This window comes from Heterodontus francisci, chromosome 30, assembly GCF_036365525.1.
Source record: "Heterodontus francisci isolate sHetFra1 chromosome 30, sHetFra1.hap1, whole genome shotgun sequence".
Classification (NCBI taxonomy): Eukaryota; Metazoa; Chordata; class Chondrichthyes; order Heterodontiformes; family Heterodontidae; genus Heterodontus; species Heterodontus francisci.
In genome coordinates, this window is record NC_090400.1 from 27,202,289 (window position 1) to 27,222,836 (window position 20,548).

The 20,548-nt window shown below is 42.8% G+C and overlaps 1 protein-coding gene across 9 annotated transcripts in view; it reads right to left on the reverse strand.

Annotated features, from left to right (window-relative positions):
* The window catches only part of LOC137346640 (RIMS-binding protein 2-like), a 326,747-nt gene that overhangs the window by 39,631 nt on the left and 266,568 nt on the right, over positions 1-20,548 (reverse strand). For 5 of the 9 annotated variants that reach the window (XM_068010262.1, XM_068010263.1, XM_068010266.1 and 2 more), the window contains 5 exons: positions 16,795-16,946; positions 15,402-15,875; positions 14,163-14,588; positions 11,436-11,609; positions 5,210-6,493 (listed from right to left, as the gene is read on the reverse strand). In XM_068010262.1, coding sequence (XP_067866363.1) covers positions 5,210-6,493; positions 11,436-11,609; positions 14,163-14,588; positions 15,402-15,875; positions 16,795-16,946 — 2,510 coding nt within the window. Of the gene's footprint in view, positions 1-3,588; positions 3,678-5,209; positions 6,494-11,435; positions 11,610-14,162; positions 14,589-15,401; positions 15,876-16,794; positions 16,947-20,548 lie in introns of those variants that run through there. The other 4 variants (XM_068010269.1, XM_068010261.1, XM_068010267.1 and 1 more) reach the window with 3 other exon arrangements.

Sequence of the window (20,548 nt, forward strand, 5' to 3'; positions counted from 1 at the left end):
TTTATCTTCTGTAGGGATTCTACACCTCAAAAAAGCCTTTAGACTTTGGCAGGCAGGCAACTGTGACTCATTACCCAAATTCCAGTGAAATCCTTGGACCAGAAATGAACAGCATAGCTTGAGTGCTGCCAGAAGGCACTACCCTGCCAGTAGGACCAGTGTTGCATCTCAGGGATGGGTGTCTTACCAACGGACAGACCTTGCAGTCCTGAATTATACCCAACACAAACTGTATTGACTAATTGTAAACATGACTTGAGCCTAAATAGTTTGCCAATTTTAGAAAGGTAAATTTCGGACTGCAGCCAATGAGGCGCTCAGCATGGAGGCCAGGATCAAGGGCACAGTCCAGGAGTAGGGTTAAGCATCAGCAAGGCAGGGGGCCAATCAGGATACTATGGAGTTAGGTTGCATATCAGTATCGATTTTTTAATATTTATTCACCTATTTTTGGTGACTATGCAATGGCAGAGGGGTTCCCAAACAGACATTAGTCTCCTCTCCATGGACAAGGAAATCCATGAAACATGGCTTGAGCCAAGATAGGATCAGAGAACTTTCAAGCATCCCTTGGGTGGACCACAAAATCAGCCTGTAAAATGGGCACAATGAAATCCAATTTCTGCCCTTTGGGTAGAATTTTCCTGGCCCTGGGGTGGCGGCAGTGAGGTAGAGGGGCCAGAAAAATAGAGGGGAGCCGTGTCGGAACGGCTCCCTGATGCATTCCTGTTGCTGGGGAAGTTTCTCGGGGCGGGCCAGGATGCAGATCAGCTGCATGCTGAACAGAGGCTGGCAACCAATTTAAATAATTAATGCCCCAATTGGGGAGCGGTTTAGAGGGCCTGCTGACATTTTGCCAGCGGCGGAGAACTCCCCCTTCCCCCCCCCAGTGTGTGCAGAGGCCGCCACCTCAATGCAGGTGGCCTCCTTGCAGCAGTCCAGGGGGCCATAGGCTTCATCCCACAAAGAGGGGTTTGCCAGTAACAAGGGCTGCACCCGTTGCCCAAACGCTGCTGTCGGAGGGGTTTGCCCTCCACTCTGAGGGGCCTGCCTACTAAGCCCCTCTGAATTTATCATTCACATTTATGCCTCCGAGACACCTCCATTTTGCGGTGCCCTCGAGGTCTCCTAACTGCCTCAGCAGTGCCCTCCTCCTTGGTGAGGCTGCTGAGGCTCTAGAACCGCTGGCCCTATGATGGGGCCACAGCATCGGCAGCCTGCCCACTGTTCTGAATTGGACAGCAAGTGGGGAGGTGGCCAATTAAGAGATTGTCACTGAGAAAAAGACTCTCCCAGTCTGGCTCCCAGCATGTGCGGGCTCAGATCCCCATTTGTTCCCAACACCGGGGTCCCAGATCCCACGGGAAAATTCTGTCCTTTGAGTCTGAAACATAAATAAGCAACTTCCAGACAGCCCAAACTGGATGAGGTCATGAAAACATCATATTAATTTAACAGCGCAGTCTGATAACAATAAAGTCAAAAGAAATGAACTTCCAAGTACTGAGACAGACGGCATGATAAGCTCAATGTGTGACACAACTTCCATTGCAGCAATAGTTGAATAAGGATTGTATCAAATGCTTTGACTTTATTTTGTCTGCAATCTTTCATTGCGTAAAGCACTTCGAACATGTGAAAAGTCAGAACATGACTGTAAGGATTATTACTTATTTAGTTATATCGGGTTGGCTGTGGAACTGAGATCATTTAAATTCCTTTTTCACTAATTCTCTCCCCTCCTGAAGGTGTTGACTAAGTTCAGGCACATGCATTTCCTGGGTGCTTGCTGCTGTCTCAAGTGGTCATTCTTCACGTGTGAGCCTATACAACAAATGTTAAAACCAACCCTCATCCTGTCCTCACTCTATGTTCACATCACTTTTCAGCAGCAACAACTAAACAGTCTTCAGATGCACTAACTCTGGCTGATTTTTCCAATCTAAGGGTATCAAGCACGATTACAATCGCCCTAGCTGAACTTAGATGACACAGCACAGGTTGGGAATCAAAACTCCTCATCAATGCAGATTAGTTATTCACTGTTTTAACTAGTTGGATCACCAGGGGTAGCTCCCTAAAACAGAGGGTGTTTAATTCTTTACTCTGTTATTGATGTGAGAGAGTAACTAGTAGCTAACTGCCTTCACTGGAGGCTGAGTAAATCACAGCATCTCTTAAGAATGATTCCCTAGGCAAATCAAACATACCACACATACAGTCTGTCCACAGGCAGAATATATTCAGCAAATTAGGACTGAGCCAAGTCTATTGCAACTATTTCAAATCTCAAGAGTTTTGGAGACAAAGTCTGTTATTCTTATTAACGATCAGCATTCCTGGAAAAGCTAAAGCTAGAACAAGAGAAAAAGATTGGCACTTATTTGCAACTTATCATACCTCTCAGAAACATCTAATAAAAATCCATAACGAATTACTTTGAAGTACAGTGATGTATGTCGTCAAGCACAATGATCGTTTGATGCACAACAAGGTCCTAAAAATAGCAATCAGATGAATGGCCAACATGCTGGAATGCCCTAAGAGTTGATCTGATTTTGGTGGTGCTACTTCAAAGAGGAATGTTAGCCAAAATATTGGGAGAATTCACAGCTTTTCTTCCAATAGTACCATGTGATTATTAATATCCACCTGAAACAATGCAACAAGTAGATGGGATCTTTGTTTAATATCTCATTTCAAACAATGCAGAAATCCCTCAGTACTGCACTGAAGTGTCAGCCTGGATGATGTGCTTAAGTCTTGAAGTGCAGTTTGAACTCACAACCTTCTGAATCAGAGGTGACAGTGCTACTAAATGAGCCAAAGTCACACTAGGCATCTCTAACAAGGCAAGAGATGATAGTGAGAAAACTTATTAACTGAATATTATACTATTGAGAGGGCATCTGGCATTTTAGTGACTGGAGCACAAAACTGTGTATTTCTTTATCCAATCAAGAGCAATTAGGGATGGGCAATAAATGCTATCCTAGTCAGCGATGCTCACATCCCACCCATGAATTTAAAAAAAAATCAAATTGAAGGATTGTGAAATGAATTGTGCAAGATCTTAACAAGAAAGACAAATAGACTGGGTGAATTCTAAGACAAATTAGGTACGGAAACAAAAATAAAGAAAGATTGGATTCACACAGAGAAAAAAGAGATGTTTAAAAAAATTTCAATTAAAAAAAATCTCTAACAACAATTAAAACCTGAACGAATAAGACTCTAGTTGTGATAGTTAATTTTCAGTGCCAGAGAAGTTGACTGGTAGTAATTAACATCTATCACACCGTTAAAAGGGTACTTAGATTTGAAATGACTTGATGCAACTTTCTATGGCGAGTTAATTTATATCTCCTGTGCAAGCACAGGAACTTCATACTATTCGATTCATTTGAGCAGGGAGCCAGTCAGAGAGAAGCTGTTCTCTTGAAGCTAATGGCAAAATGGTGCATCTCCGACAGCAACATTACAATTTGTGCATTTGCCCCTGCCTGAAATTGCTGTGACATTTGAACATAAATAACAGTAAGTACCATTAGCCTCACCATTATTCTGCCATTAATTTTTGGGCCATTGTCTTTAATGATGCCTTCTTAGCTGGCATGAGTAGTACTCGCCATTGGGATCTGCCGTTTTCCATCTGGCAAACCTCACTTGGTATTATCCTGTTTAACACCATACAATGGACAAAACACTGCATATGAAAATTTATCACAAAAATCTTTAAAAAACCTCAAAGGACTGGACTGACTGATTATCCCTCCAAAGTGTTTCTATTTAAGAACATTAAAGTCCAAAAAAAGAAAAGACCAATTTGGCCCACTGATCCCCTTCCATTTAGAGTCTGTTTGTTTATTCTGTCATGAACTACCTCATACATTTTAAGCTCCTTCCACTACCTGCCATGAAAAGAAAATCAGAGTGCTCTTAATATGCTCATTACCTTCAATCCTCCTCTCAATAGATATGGTTTCAGCTCTCTTTAAGGAGTCAACTGAGCCAAACTTAATTACCTTCTTTGGGAGTTTGTTCATGTGTCCACTATTTCCCAGAAATCTCAAAACAAATACACAGTGACCACTGTACTTCCTATATTACTTGAGATGAATGTATTTCCTGCATTTTTTTAGGTCAGTGTATTTTACACAATTACTGCAACCTGTCCTTCTGCTGATAGCATACATGGTCACATTTAAAATCAAATCTTGAGATTAAGGTCTGAACTGTGGCAATGTTTTGGAGCCCTACTAGGTATGGGTCTCTCATTCACTGCACAACAATCTAGTACCAGTCATGTCTTCATAGGGGCAAGCTTTCACCCACCTCCATGTGATTACCCAGAAGTTGTGACAGAGTGTTGAGGCAGAAGCCCAGAATGGGGATTAGATTATTAAAATAATTTCTTAATCTAGGAAATGAAATGCAGAATGGCATTCCATTTATTTGTCATTTCACCAGCTATACTGAACCCAAGCCAGAAGTTGAAGGATCACTAAACTCTCAATCACTACAACAAACACCAGAAGTGTTGTAACTGGTTGGTTTAATGCATCGGTACCAATACTGGAGTCGAAATTCCACTTACTCCAATACATATTTTATGGGCATTCTTAATTCACCTGTCAAATTGCTCACTTCACCAGATAGAGGCCTGCAACTGCCTGTACCTTATCCTTGTGTTATGCAGCTTAAAAAGTTCTCTCCAGACACGAACTAGATTTAGAAGCAGAATCTATAATTGTGGTGCTGGGTGAGTAACATTTCATAAAGTGACCATTAAACGTTGGTGAAATCTGAGTGACACTATCACTTTGCATCATCAGCATGGTCTCCCAGCATGAAAACTTGCATTAACATAATGGAGACTTGAGGCTCCACTCCCTGTTCTGTTAAATGCAAAAAATGTACTGCCCCCAATGCTGCTACCCAGCTACACCAGAAGGATAACTAATAATTTTTATAACACTGATAGCATGACTGATAGGTTCAATTTTAGTTTAGTTGGGTATCAGCTGACTAAAAGCCATTGATGCTAGGAAAGCATGGACTACTGTTTCACACTATCAACTAAAAGTGAAGGAGAAGTATATAATTGACATATTGCAGGGAGCACACAGTGGTAAAACAAACTGACAGTCACAAAAAAAACAGAACTAAGAGAAGGATGGAGTAGGTGAACAGTGAGATAAACACACACCCGTGAACATGCTGAATCCTCAGGCTCTGTCTTTGCCCTTGCCCTTGTCCTGCCCAATTCATAAGACTCCAACTTCCAAGCCTCCAACTCTTTCTCCTCTGCAATCCTTCCTTTTAGCTTGTCTCGTTCACAATGTAGCAGGCTCCTGGGGAAAGCAGTCTTATTCTTTCTTTTATGCTGACGGGGAGACTTGGTGCTACCAGAGCTCGAATCAAAAACACTGTCTTCAACAAAGGCCTGCTTCTGTCCATTTGACTGGGTAGACTCACACTGGCTGGAACACTCACTCACATCTTCTCTATTAGTCTTGCTACTGTCCCACCAACCTGATCTCATTTGAACTGGATGAATAACATGTGGGCAGAAATGTAAGCTGGGAGGAACCATTTCTTCTTCCTCCTCAGTGCCATATTCTATATCTATCTCTAGGTGTTTGTGTGACACCAGCTCTCTCCTGTTGTAACGAAGGTTCCCAGTTACTGCTGCATTCATCTCTTTGGGATCTGTGGACCTAATCCGTGTCCGAGATTGCATCTTTAAGATGGATGTTGGGTCAACAGCACTCAGTTCTAAAACATCCTTGTGGTCTTCCTCTAGTAGTGATTTCTCTATATATTTAATGGCATCCAGGTCACAGTCATCAATGGTGGTGTCCTGTGTATATGCTGCAGTCTTTCCTTCCCATCGGTGGGATATGGTATACCCCTGGGGGTATGTATGATGAATCTTGGCACCAGAATATGTATACCCACTCGCCTCTTCACTCCATTCTTTGTTAGTCTTTGTGCAGTGAGACTGCTTTTCACCTGGCTCTTGCCTATTGCTCTGATTACAAAAATAGTCATACATTAAGCCCTCTTCCCAGTCCATGGTTTTCAGCTCATTCTGTGCAACATTGGAACCCATGGCTTCCTGTGCTAGATTTTTGTTGTTACCCTGACTGATACTGGAGGTTGGCGTCTCTCCCAATTCTTGATTTTTGGTATCAAAGTTTGAGGCTTGGTACCTCTGACTGTGGTTTTTAGAACTAGTGTGCACACATTTAAATAGATGATCCTGTTCCTCTAATTGCTCTCTCTCTTGGGAGTGAACAGAGGCCTTCTCTCTTTGTTCTTGGTTTCTGGTACCACCCTGGCTGCTGCAGATGGCCTCCTTGTCCTCCTCCTCCTCATCCTCTGTTACTTCAGGAATGCTGAATAGTTTCTTACTGCAGTGTTTCTGCAGAGGAAGTTCTAGAATTTTCTCCAGAAACTCCTCATCGCTATCAGTTTCATACTGCTCAGGCTGTTGCGATATGGTTAACACGTACAGTGGTTGAGGGCATGCAAGGAAGGGGTGGGGAGGGAGAAAGAAAGAAAAAAAAAAGTAAAGTGAAAATTGAAACAAGATCAACTCAAAGCACAGTAAGGCACCAGAAATCCAGAGAACAGCTTAAGGTGAAGTGCCCAAAATTACAACAATGTAAGAAAAAAGTTTCAAATACAAAATGTTGCAACTTACATCTCAGTGAAACCTGGCGTCATAGTCAGCTGAAGCAGTCAGGGATTCCCAGAATCTGATTGTTAGCATAACCTCCCTACTCTTATAATTTGTGGCTCAGCCAACAAAGAAATTATCCTGTTGCTTTCCTAACCATCTTATCTACCTGTCCTAACTTCAGGGATCTGTGGACATGCACTCCAAGGTCCAGCTGTTTCTCTACACTTCTCAGTATCCAACCATTTATTGTGTATTCCCTTGCCTTGTTTAGCCTTGTCAAATGCATTACCACACACTTCGGACTGAATTTCATTTCCCACTTTTCTGCCCACCTGACCAGTACATTTATATCACAGACCTGAAACATTAATTTTGCTTCTCTCTCTACTGATGCTGCCAGACCTGCTGAGTATTTCCAGCACTTTTTGTTTTAGTTTCAGATTTCCAACATCTGCAGTATTTTGCTTTTGTTTTTGCATTGATATCTTTCTGCAGTTTACAGTTTTCTTTCTCACTAACAATCACACGGCCAATCTTGTATCCTCTGTAAACTTCTTCTTCGAGCCCCCTACATTTAAATCTAAATCATTGATATATACCACAAAAAGCAAGGGACCCAGTACTGAGCCTTGGAACTCCAATGGAATCGGCCTTCCGGTCACAAAAACACTTGTCAACCAATATCATTTGCTTCCTGCCACTAATCCAATTTTGGATCCAACTTGCCACTTTCCCTTGGATCCCATGGACTTTTATATTTCTGACCAGTTTGCCATGTGGTACCTTGTTAAAAGCCTTGCTAAAATTCATGAAGACTACATTGTTAGGGACAAGACCTTCCCTTCACAAATCCATGTTGACTGCCCTTGATTAATCCATGCCTTTCTAAACGACGATTTATACTGTCCCTTGGAATTTTTTCCCCAATAATTTGCCAACCGTGAAAGTTAGGCTGGCTGGCCTGCAATTACTCAGTCTATTCCTTCCTCCCTTTTTAAACAATGGTACAATGTTAGCAATCCTCCACTCATCCGGCACCATGCCTATAGCAAAAGAGGATTGGAAAATGATGGTCAGAGCCTCTGCTATTTCTTCCCTTGCTTCTTTCAGCAACCTGGGATACATTTCATCCGGGCCTAGTGATTTATCCACTTTCACGGATGCTAAGCACCTTAATATTTCCTCCTTCACTATAAGTATGCCATCCAATATTTCACATTCCTCCTCCTTAACTTCAATGTCTGCTATGCCCCCCTCTTTTGTGAAAACAGACGCTAAGTACTCATTAAGAACCATAACAGACGCAAAGTATTCATTAACTATCCCTCTGATAGTTTGGGATCGTTAGTATACTCCCAGAAGTGTGATTGCCTCTTTTTTTGTTCCTCAGTTTAACCCATATGGCCTCATTTGATGATCCTTCGAGCATATCATCCCTCCTCACAGCTGTGATTGTTTCTTTAGCCAATACTGTGACCACCTACTTTTTTATCCCCCTCTCTAGCTTGTCTGAAAACTCTATCAGGAATGTTGATCGGCCGTTCCTCTACTTCTTTAAGCCATGTTTCAGTAATATCAATTATATCATATTTCTAAGTGTCCATCTGCCTTCAGCTCATCTGCCTTATTCATAGAGTCCTTGCATTGAAGCATATACCAATAATCACTGAACAACTCCTTTGTTGTCTATTTTCTAGCCTTTGTTTCCTCAGCCTTTCATACACGCTTACTAATTTTCTGCCTTCTATTTTCAGCTTTGCTTCTCTCTGTGGTGAATCTCAGGTTTCCATACTTCTGCCAAGTTAGTGTAAACCCTCCCCAACAGTACTAGCAAACCTCACCGTAGGATATTGCTCCCAGCCCTGTTGAGGTGGTACACTGGTACACTCTGTACTACAATAGGTGGTGCATTTAGCCATTGAGGCATAATGTTCAAATATTTTATTTATTTATCAAACTGCAATTTTTGGACAGCCCAGTAGCTCACTGGGCTGGAAAATCTGTCACATCTGTTTACTGTATCACCTTACAAAGACCTCAGTCAGCCTACCAGTTTTAAACATTGACACGTGATTCTATCAACAACACACAAAAGTTCCTGGAATGTACAAGAGGATAGGCAGCACCTTCTCACTTTACTGGCAAACATGCCCTCTCCCTGGTATAAAGGGGGAAATGGTGGCATAGTGGTAATGTCACTGGACTAGTAATCCAGAGGCCTGGGCTAATGCCCTGGGGACACGGGTTCAAATCGGCAGCTGGTGGAATTTAAGTTCAATTAATTAAAGTCTGTAATTGAAAGCTAGTCTCAGTAATGGTGCCATGAAACAGTCATCAATTGTCATATAAACCCATCTGGTTCCCTAATGTCCTTTAGGGAAGGAAACCTGCCGTCCTTACCTGGTCTGGCCTACATGTGACTCCAGACCCACAGCAATATGGTTGACTCTTAACTGCTCCTAGCAAGCCACTCAGGCCAAGGGCAATTAGAGATGGGCAACAAATGCTGGCCTTGCCAGAAACGCGCACCTCCCAAGGAAGAATAAAATAAATATTCTCTGGTCTCCCTTTATATTCTATCATACTTACTCTTGAATGAACTTTATCCATTAATGCTCATTCAGTTTTCTTACTCCACATCTTTTACACAGGATGAGGTATCCTGCTCTTCCCTACAGTGGGCGGCACAGTGGCGCAGTGGTTAGCACTGCAGCCTCACAGCTCCAGGGACCCGGGTTCGATTCTGGGCACTGCCTGTGTGGAGTTTGCAAGTTCTCCCTGTGTCTGCGTGGGTTTTCTCCGGGTGCTCCGGTTTCCTCCCACAAGCCAAAAGACTTGCAGGTTGGTAGGTAAATTGGCCATTATAAATTGTCACTAGAATAGGTAGGTGGTAGGGAAATATAGGGACAGATGGGGATGTTTGGTAGGAATATGGGATTAGTGTAGGATTAGTATAAATGGGTGGTTGATGGTCGGCACAGACTCGGTGGGCCGAAGGGCCTGTTTCAGTGCTGTATCTCTAATCTAAAAAAAGTACACAGGATAGGGTTTACTGTCTCTCCACCCCACCATATAGTGTACAATATCTACACCTGTGATGAACACACAGACAGCTAAAAATATTATTTCAAACGCTTGACCTAAAGAGGTAGTCCTGCAGCAGTGTTGTTCTCAGAGCTGGGCTGTGTTCTTTTGAAACCAGGTACTATTACTGAGGCTGTGTTTGATGTATTGCCATCAGCAACTGAACAAGTTCCCACGCTTCAAGCTCCCACCCTGTAGCTCATAAACCTACAAGTTCAGTCTGCAGCATTAGCAAAGGCCACGGTTTCTGCAGGTTCAGTCTGTGGGACCAGCAACTGCCATAGATCCTGCAGGTTCAATCCGTGGGCCAACAATTACCACAGTACTACATGGTCAGTATGGGTGGGTCAGCGAATGCCAACGTCCTTCAGGCTCAGGCTACAAACCTGGAACAGGCTTTGCTTCCAAGATCTCAATCCGCTAGTGACAGAGCAGGAGAAGTTTTTCATTTCCCTGCTCTGATAAGAATTATAATTTTCACGAGAGCTGCAGGGCAGGCTCTCCACAGGGCAGTAACCGTTGTGCAATATGATGTGTGCTGTGGCAATTTTGGAAATGTTGTAATATCTAAAAATGTCCTGGTATTTGTAGCCATGAATGGGAACCTGGAATGGGCGGGTTGTCTTATGAGGAAAGGTTGGACAGGCTAGGCTTGTATCCGCTGGAATTCAGAAGAGTAAAAGGCGACTGGATTGAAACACATAAGATCCTGGGGGGCTTGACAGGGTGGATGTGGAAAGGATGTTTCCCCTTGTGGGAGAATCTAGAACTAGGGGTCACTGTTTAAAAATAAGGGGTCGCCCATTTAAGACAGAGATGAGGAAACATTTTTTCTGTCAGAGGGTTGTGAGTCTTTGGAATTCTCTTCCTCAAAAGGTGGTAGAAGCACAGCCTTTGAATATTTTTAAGGCAGAGGTAGATTCTTGATAAGCAAGTGGGTGGAAGGTTATCGGGGGTAGGTGGAAATGTGGAGTAATCAGTTCAGCCATGAACTTATCGAATGGCAGAGCAGGCTCGAAGGGCCGAGTGGCCTACTCCTGCTCCTAATTCATATGTTCGTATGTAATTTTTTCTCTCAGAGGGTCATGTGTCTTTGGAACTCTCTTCCTGAAAAGCGGTGGAAGTTGAGTCTTTGAATATTTTTAAGGCAGAGGTAGATAGATTCTTGATAAGCAAGGGGGTGAAAGGTTATTGGGGGTAGACAGGAATGTGGAGTTGAGGTTACAATCAGATCAGCCATGATCTTGTTGAATGGTGGAGCAGGCTCAAGGGGCTGAGTGGCCTACTCCTGCTCTAATTCGTAATTTTGCATGAGATACTTTTCAGAGTGGTAAGTGAGGGTTGCCACTGCCTTTTATTTATATCAGGCTAGAATGAGTCTACCCTCTTAGTGGAGTGCCTCACAAAAAGATGGGCACTGTAAGACTGATTCTATTCATTTTGATCCAAGTCCCACTGACTGAAAGTTGATTGTTTCTTGTGTGCACTGAGAGTTACCTAACTCTAACCTTAGGAGAGAAACACTAGTAACAATATATTAATCAGAAAAAAAAACAAATTCCAAGCCTCAGTCTGAGATCTCTTAATTATCTTTGTCCACTTTGTCCCCAAGTAGCAGTAAACTCAGAATGGACATATCTAGATAGATGCTTAAGATCATTACCTTTAGTGAGCTCTCCCTGGTTAAACTGCAGTCTTGTTGCTGTACCTCTTCATTTGTCTGTGTGTCTGATCCCAGCTCTTCTTCATCCTCTTCCATGATATCTGAGAGGTCCGAGCCTCGACTGCTCTCTAGGGGGTAATCTTCGTTCTCATGATTCTCAGTTTTATCCATCTGCTGGAGGTGAAAAGAAAAAAAAAGCCAGTGCACAAAATGTGGCAAATGGCAATGCACTTGGTGCACAATGAGTGTGCTGTGTACTTAGCAAGAAGGTAGAGAATCCAGTGAGAAGCAGTGCATCAGCTCCAGGCAACCACAAGTTTAAAAATTACTACATTCAACTCGCCTTCATCATAGCATTGCAACTCAGTGACGGGAAAGGGGAAAATCTGTGGCACCATTTCAGACACTAGACCTAGATTTGCCTCCTGTTGCCGAGTTTGTAGCAGGCTTGTCTTAAAACGCATAAATGTGAAACTGCTCCCTTAATTTTCTCCCAGAAGCCTTATGTGTCATGCAAGAAAGTTTGGAGGTTAGAGGGTCACCATTCATTGGCTAAACACAGTGGCCATTTCAAAGGCAACTTCACGTCTCAGCAGAATGGCAGAAGGAGCAGCAGCCTTGGAGTTGCTAGCAGCTGGATGGGCCCCCATATTTTCCTTTGTGCCTGTGGAGGCATTGCGGGTAGAAGTTGTTGGGACCACCTGATGGGTATTGAGGGCAGAAGGTCCCTCCCACAGGAGGTGAGTAGTTAGTGCAACCTCCACCATGCTAAGAACTGCCAAAGAATGCAAAAAATGGTCAAGGTAAGCCAAAGATCTAATGCCAATAGATATCATCTACCACTCATACAGCTTCATTCACCTCTTTACCCGTCATTATCTCTCAGCACCTGCGTATCAGAGAAATTAATTATTGCAAAGGGCAATCTCTCTAAACACCCATGTACCTTCTTTATTCAAATCTATTCTGAACTCACTTTGACTGCCAGAAGGGCTTCTGCTATGCTTCAAGGACATTTATCTTAAAGGGACAAGGCACCTTCACCTCATATTCTTGGTATATATGACCTCATGCATATTACCAGATCCACAAAGAGACAATTGGACCATCACTGAAAACCCTGAGTCCACAGAAGGAGGAGTTAGATTTAATAGGCAGATGAACAGGGGAGCCTGTAGGACAGGGTGGAGTAGCAAAAGAAGACTAATAAAGGCTTCCCATCCTGAGTTTCTCCAAAAAAGTAACTGACTTCAGTGGGATTTTGTTTTTGCAATTGAGAGCACAGACTGGAACAGGCCTAAATTTGAATTGCTTTTAACAATTCCACTCAATCTGTTCCATAACAATCTGACAACCCTCAACAGGGAAGCTTTCTCCTCATACCAAACAAACTTGTGTTCTATTGTTAGCATGTAATTCCAGACTGGAGGCACTATTAACTCCAATTTGAGAAATCATTTCAGTCACCTTCTTGGGCCATGATACTGGACAGATAATCGCTCCTGCTAACTCTTACCTCTGCATTCACTTGTCATCGAACCTATTTTTATTTAGGGATATCCCGTGCCACTTGACAGTTAGCAGAACTGGGATTTGGAGCTCATCACACAGCGAATGACATTTGCCATTCCACTCTAACATGCAGCTCATTGGTATGTCAATACACTGCATAGTCATCTCACCAATTCCTCCATCATTTTCGCAGTCTTTCAAATATAATTAATGTTCATTGAGGTAGTCTACACTATCAATTTGTGCTGATGTGAAACCGACTTAGATTGCCTAAACTCATTTTGTTTTCAACCCTCAAGGGAAAAGCTGTTTCAAACATCCCCAAGAGGAAGGACTTTAATACAAAAACAAAATATTGTGAATGCTGGAAATTTGAATAATAAATATTGCATTAGAAAACCTTTAATGATGGCTAAACCACATTAAACTGCAAGGTGAAGAACAGGAACATTACATACATTATCTGTCAAATAAAGGCAGCTGGAAACAAGGACATATCCTGGGTTGCTATGGATCAGTGGAACAGAGTGATACAGTCTTGAGATAAGACACCATTAAACTGAAACAAGTGACACACATGATGAGGTAACCCCACTAAACTTTGAACCAACGGACAACAAGGGGTATAGGCATGCCTGGAGGAACCAATCATTGAAATGTGCATGTGAGAATCATGAAGAAAATGTGGACACAAAGAATATAAAAACTAATACAATACCTAGCATTTTCTTTACAGTCAGCTAGGGCAGATGGGTCCTAATCTAATGGAAAGAAGATGTCTAAAGATTCAACCGACTTCAAGTGATCATTCGTTTGACCAACTGGATACTTGAAAACTCCAGGACAAGTCTAGTTGCGTCTCTTATTTAATCCATATTATGGTGGTTAAATAAAGAGTGTATCCGTGTGTTTCTATTAAAGTGGATGGAAGTACACAAACCCCAATTTAACACCCAATGTTGGAGGTGTGAAAGTCATAAATAATTCCTACATCCCTCAAAATCTGGTCTGCATTTGAACACAAGTCCCAAGGTGAAAGGACAGGGCTCAATTTCACCTGATTTTCAGCAGCTTTATGCCCATGCCTGCTAGAAACTTTACCCCCATTATTGAAGCTTTAATTCTAGCTAACTGGGACTAAGATGTTACTAACATCTTATTAACGCTATGTTTGAAGAAAGCGATAGAGGATCATTGATTTTACTTTTTACAAACCTGATGAATCTCTTCAGATCTGAGCTGGCACTGCTCAATCATTTGCTCCTCCCCTGGAATGTGCGCTTTTTCTTGCTTTAATTCTGAATCAGTCAGAAATTCCTCGATCGACGGCACCCTACTGGTACTTGAGGAAACATTGTCCTCTGACTCTTGTGCAAAGGTTCTGGCTGATGCTTCTATAGTTCTGGTGGTCTCTATCTTCTGGTCATTTGGATCACTTTCCAGAATTTTCTCATCAGAACCTTCTTTAGTGTATGTTTTACAGACATCAGGATCTTCCTTCTGCACAGAGTCCACAAGAAAATCCTCAAGTGAGCCAACTGGCCTCTTCATTTGAGTATTTTCCAAATCTTCTGTGTCTTCTTTTGGTTGTTTCTCAATTTTGTCTTTCTCACAACAATTGAGCAAAGCTGCAGCATCATTCTGCAAAATGATCAATGAATTATGTTAACTTTTGCTGACGCCAACTTCTGGGGCTTATTAGATGTTCCAAATAGTCACATGAAATACCAGAATTTTGCGGGTGGGTGTGCGCATTTTGATATTAGTGTCTTTGAGATTATCCACAGAGACTGGACAAAGACACCAATAGAAATCCAAAAAAAGCTTGAATGTTAATCAATGAGAATATATCCCCACTAACCCTGTTTATGAAAAAATGTCTGCATCTTATATAGCCCCTTTGACAACTTCAGGATGTCCAAAAGTGCTTTACAGCCAATAAAGTACTTTGGAAATGTTGTCACTGTTGCAATGTAGGAAACCAGTCTTCCCCACCAAACCATGTTCTGAAGCCAGGCTCTCCCCAAGCCAGTTACCTAAACCAAGATGCCTCTCAAAATTAGTAGTGAACCCAGCCATACTCTGTAACAGGTGAGTTGCCCTGCTCCTGAAAACCAAGCAAGGAAAACCACTTTCTCTGCCAAATCAGACAGCCTCTCCCCATACCAGGCATTGGAAAATAGTCTCTCCTGCAAACCAGCTACCCAAAATAAGCCAGTACCAGTATGTGCCCCAAAATTAAGCAACTGAAACCAATGTCCAAAACAAGCAGAGATAACTTCTCTGTTAATACTTTTATCCCCATAATGGAACATTTGATAATATTTTTGTGCTTTCCACTGACACAGTGCTATAAAGCTCCACCTAGTGTACAAGCTGTTTCAGAGAAGTTTATCACTAAAGCTGCCTTTTGGTGTGGTGCACTAAAAACAGCTCAACTCAAGCTCCACCTACCTTCAAATTTTCTTCCATTTTGGTATCTTCTCTTTGAACAGATGATGGCTCTTCAAAAGTGACACTTTTTGAATTTGGCATTGCATCGCCCACCTGACTGGGAGTCTTGAAAGCAGAGGCAACATTTACCTGCTCATTTCTGTTATAGCTTGTGGCACTCTCACCATTGAGAATCTTGTCACAGGTCATCCCAGGCACAGCCTCAGCTTCATCCTTAAAATCCATGTTGGGTAATACTTTACTGACAGGAAGACGACTGTCAGGATGGGCACATGCTTCAGGGGCAGTCTGTAATGGCACAGAGTGCAGAGGGAATGTAAACAGTGTTCGAGGAATTCTGACAGCGTTGGAGTCTGCTGATTCACCGTAAGGAGACATGGTACGAACAGTGAGTTCCTTAGAAATCTGGAGCAGCTGAATCTGGCTGGGTCTTACCAGCACACTACCAGCTGTGGGAGATGCCACCTCAATAATCTGAGAAAAAATCAGAGAAGGTTATATTGCTCCGAGAAACTCAGGTTAAGTTACATCAAATTTCACCTACTGTGCATTTAATTAAAGTCACTGACATATGCAGCAAGTTTTCAATGAGTCATTATTCAGAGTGATGAAAGCAACTGCAGTTTACAGAATGTATGCATGCTTTCTATCACACAGCAACACAACATTTATTTTCTGTTACAATGCAGCATTCAATGAACTGCCTTAAAGATGGAGTTGGTGAAGGATACAGATCAGTAACGGGGGTGGGGAGGCTGGGGGGAGGGGGGGTGTAAGGTGATGAGGGTTGCTTCAAATTGCAGTGATGCAGCTGGGGACATCCATTGGCGCAACGATGAATAAGCAGTTGGGACGGGAATGGGAAAAATTGTGAAATTTGGGGCAGAGGCAGAAGGGGGCATAAACATACCAAAAATATTTGTGAATGGGTGTGCATCACTCTTATTTCCCCAAGCAGTTGGTGCCTATGGGGAAAACTGCAATGGTTCACAGATTGGCTGGAGTTGAACAACTTTTAATTGTATCCCTTGTGCTCATCCCTTAATAACAATGAAAATTCTACTCCACAAACCACCTGGCAAGATGCTATTTTGAACAGAGTTCACATACTTACTTAAATTGCATCATCCCCAGCACTGATTTTGCTGGTTCTCAACCACTGGCCATCATGCCAAACAGTGCACAAGAGGTGCTGTATCTCCAGTATAGGAACACGCTGTCCCTTCTGCTCAAAAATGGTAGCTCCCATTGTTTAATATGTAGTGACACTGAGAATTGTGAAACTCAGGTCATGGCAGGCAGCAGCAGGACAGTGTGAAAGTGGGGTTAACAGAGGTACTCATACACAGAGACAAAGTAAGAATTACTCACAGGAATGCAAATGGAGTTTTACCTTCTGCCCATCAACATAGACAGCATATCCAGTGACTCGCACACCATTCGAGGTCCCTGCAGCATCTATAGTCACTGGCAACCAACTGATCAGCACAATCCCAGGGGTGGGGCTTGCTTCTATCTGAACATCCAGTGGGGCATCTGGGGGGCCTGCATCAACAAGCAATGTCAGTCAGACAGGGACCTGCACCAGTCAGCACATTCACAGCTGTACCTACACAAATTGGCACAGACACACTGGAAGCTCCACCAATTTGCATAAACAGAATAAGAGCTGCAGCACTCAGCACCGTCACACTGGGACCTAGTTACTAGTGGGGCACTTGGGCCTAAGCTATTTGCAATCTACATTAATGAATCAGGTGAAGGGACTGAATATAATGTAACCAAATTTGCTGACTTATACAAAGCTAGTTGGGAAAGTAAGCTGTGAGGAGGACATAAAGAGATATAGACAGGTTCAGTGAGTGGGCAGAAGGTGGTGAATGGTGTATAATGTAGGGAAATGTGAGGTTATTCACTTTGATAGGAAGAATACAAAAATAAAATATTTTTTAAATGGTGAGAAACTATTAAATGTTGGTGTTCAGAAGGATTTCGGTGCCCTTGTACACAAATCACCGAAAGCTAACATGTAGGTGCAGCAAGCAACTAGGAAGGTAAATGGTATGTGGCCTTTATTGCAAGGGGAATGGAGTACAAGATAAAGCAAGTGCACTAGTAATCTAGAGACCTCAACTAATTATCCAGAGACATGAGTTCAAATCCTACCCCAGTCGGAGAATTTAAATTGTTAATTAAATAAAAATCTGGAATAAAAATAGAGTATCAGTAATGGTGACCATGAAACTACCAGTAGTAAAAACCCATCTGTTTCACTTATGTCCTTTAGGAAAGGTAATCTGCCATCCTTACTCAATGCATCTCCAGATCCACGACAATGTGGTTGACTCTTAACTGCCATCTGAAATGGCCTAGTAAGCCACTCAGTTGCATCAAAACCAGCACAAAAAAGTCAAATACGAATAAAACTGGATGAACTACCCAGCATCAACTTAGGCACCAGAAATTATAATAGCACACCCTGCCCAGTCGACCCTACAAAGTCCTCCTCACTAACATCTGGGGACTTGTACCAAATTTGGGACAGCTGTCCCACAGACTCATCAAGCAACAGCCTGACATAATCATAATCTCAGAATTATACCTTTCAGACAATGTCCCAGACACCAACATCACCATCCCTAGATATGTCCTACCCCATCAGCAGGATAGACACACCAGAGGTGGCAGCATAGTGCTATACAGTCAAAAACAGGTGACCTTGGAAGTCCTTAATATTGACTCCAGACCTCATGAAGAATCATGGCATCAGCTCAAATACGCATAAAAAAACTTCCTGCTGATTACCATCTAGTACCCTCCCTCAGCTGATGACTCAGTATTCCTCCAAGTTAAATACCAGTTGGAAGAAGCACTGAGGGTAGCAAGGGCACAGAATATACGGTGGGTGGGGAACTTCAACGTTCATCACCAAGGTTGGCTCAGTAGCCCCACAAGAACCTACCAGTCACAGATACATCGGTATTGGTCAGAGCGACCACTGCAAAATCTTTGTGGGAACGAAGTCCCGCCTTCACTATGTGGACACCTTCATCATGCGGTTTGGCACAATCACTGTGCTAAATGGGATAGATTCAGAACAGGTCTAGCAGCTCAAAACTGGGCATTTATGCGGCACTGTGGGCCATCAGCAGCAGCAGAACTGTAACCTCATTACCCAGCATATCCCTCACTCTACCATTACCATCAAGCCAGGGGACCAACCCTTGTTCAATCAGGACTGCAGGAGAGCATACCAGGAGCATACCTAAAAAAAGAGATGCCAACCTGATGAAGCTACAATACACGGCTACATGCATGCTAAACAGTAGAAGCAGCATGCTATAAAGCTAAATGATCATACAATCAACAGATCAGAACAGAGCTCTGCAGTCCTGCCACATCCAGTAATAAACAGTGATGATAAATTAAACAACTAATAGGAGAAGGAGGCTTCACAAACAATGATGGGGAAGCCCAGCACATGACTGCAAGACAAGGCTGAAGCGTTTGCAACCATCTTCAGCCAGAAGTGTCAAGTGGATGATCCATCTTGCTCTCCTCCTGAGGTCCCTACCAGAACAGATGCCAGTCTTTAGCTAAATTGATTCACTCCGTGTGATATCAAGAAACAGTTAAGTGCATTGTATTGTAGGGGGAAAATTGTGGCCGATGCAGCTAAATAAACATACACATATATACAAGATAAAAGTGTAGCCACATATTGTTACAAAATGGAGTATTTACCCAAGGCATTGTGGTATTGCTTAGCACAGGTAATTAGGCTGACCAAAGAGGGCCCCTCATATCAGTGCATAAGACAGCTGCTCTGTCTAATTGCAGACTGCACAAAGCAGCTGGGAAAGCAGGCCTGACAGAGGTAGAAAGATTCATTGTGAAGACTCAAGGATAGTTGATAAGGGGTCCTGGTAAACATCCTGAGATGGTCAGGGGCGTACCATGAGCTATCCCCACAACCACATGATACCTCATTAGTAATTTTATTGGTAATGAATATAAGGTATGTAATCAATAACCGTTATGATTGGATTGTGTCCAGCCGGGATGGGCTGAGTAACTGTATATCTGATGTGGATTTTCCTTTGTTCAGAGGAGAAGCGCATGGTAAGCCCAGCGTCTAACTCCCTGCCGGTGTAAAATAAACCTTTTGACGATTGGAACAGACCTGAGCATTGAGTGGTTCATTTTAGTCAATTCCACTCTAACAGTATACAACAAAGGCAATGGACCCGATAACATCTCAGCTACAGTGATGACCACTTGTGCTGCAGAACTAGCCGTACCTCAAGGCAAGCTTGTCCAGTACAGGTACAAAACTGGCATCTATCGACAATGGGTAAAATTGCCCAGTTATGTCCTATTCATAAAAAGCAATTCGGCCAATTATCCTACCATCAATTTATTCTCAATCATCATCAAAGTCATGGAAGGTGATGTGACAGTGCTATCAAGCGGCACTTACGCAGCAATAACCTGCTCACAAATGCTCAGTTTGGGTCCTGCCAGCAGCACTCGACTCTAGACCTAATTACAGCCTTGGCCCAAACATGGTCAAAAGGGCTGAATTCCAGAGGTGACTGCCCTTGTCATTGTCAGCATTTGACTGAGTGTAAAATCAAGGAGCCCTAGTAAAACTGAAATCAATGGGAATCATGGAGGAAAGCTCTCTGTTGGAGTCATACCTAGCACAAAGGAAGATGGTTATTGAAGGCCAATCATCTCAGCCTCAGGTCATCGCTTCAGGAGTTCCTCAGGGCAGTGTCCCAGGCCCAACCATCTTCAGCTGCTTCATTAATGACCTTTCCTCCATCACAAGGTTAGAAGTGAGGATGCTCAATGATTTTCATTTCAACTCCTCAGATACTGAAGTAGTCCATGCCTGCATGCAACAAGATCTGGACAACATTCAGGCGTGGGCTGCTAAGTGGCAAGTAACATTTGCATCACACAAGCTCCATTAACCAGAAACTTAACTGGAACAGCCACAAGAGCAAGTCAGAGGCTGGGAATTCTGTGGCAAGCAACTCTGCTCCTGACTCCCCAAGCCTTTCAACTATATCTACAAGGCGTAAGTAAGGAGTGTGATAGAATAAAATAAATAAATCAAATAACCAAATAAAATGTGCGAT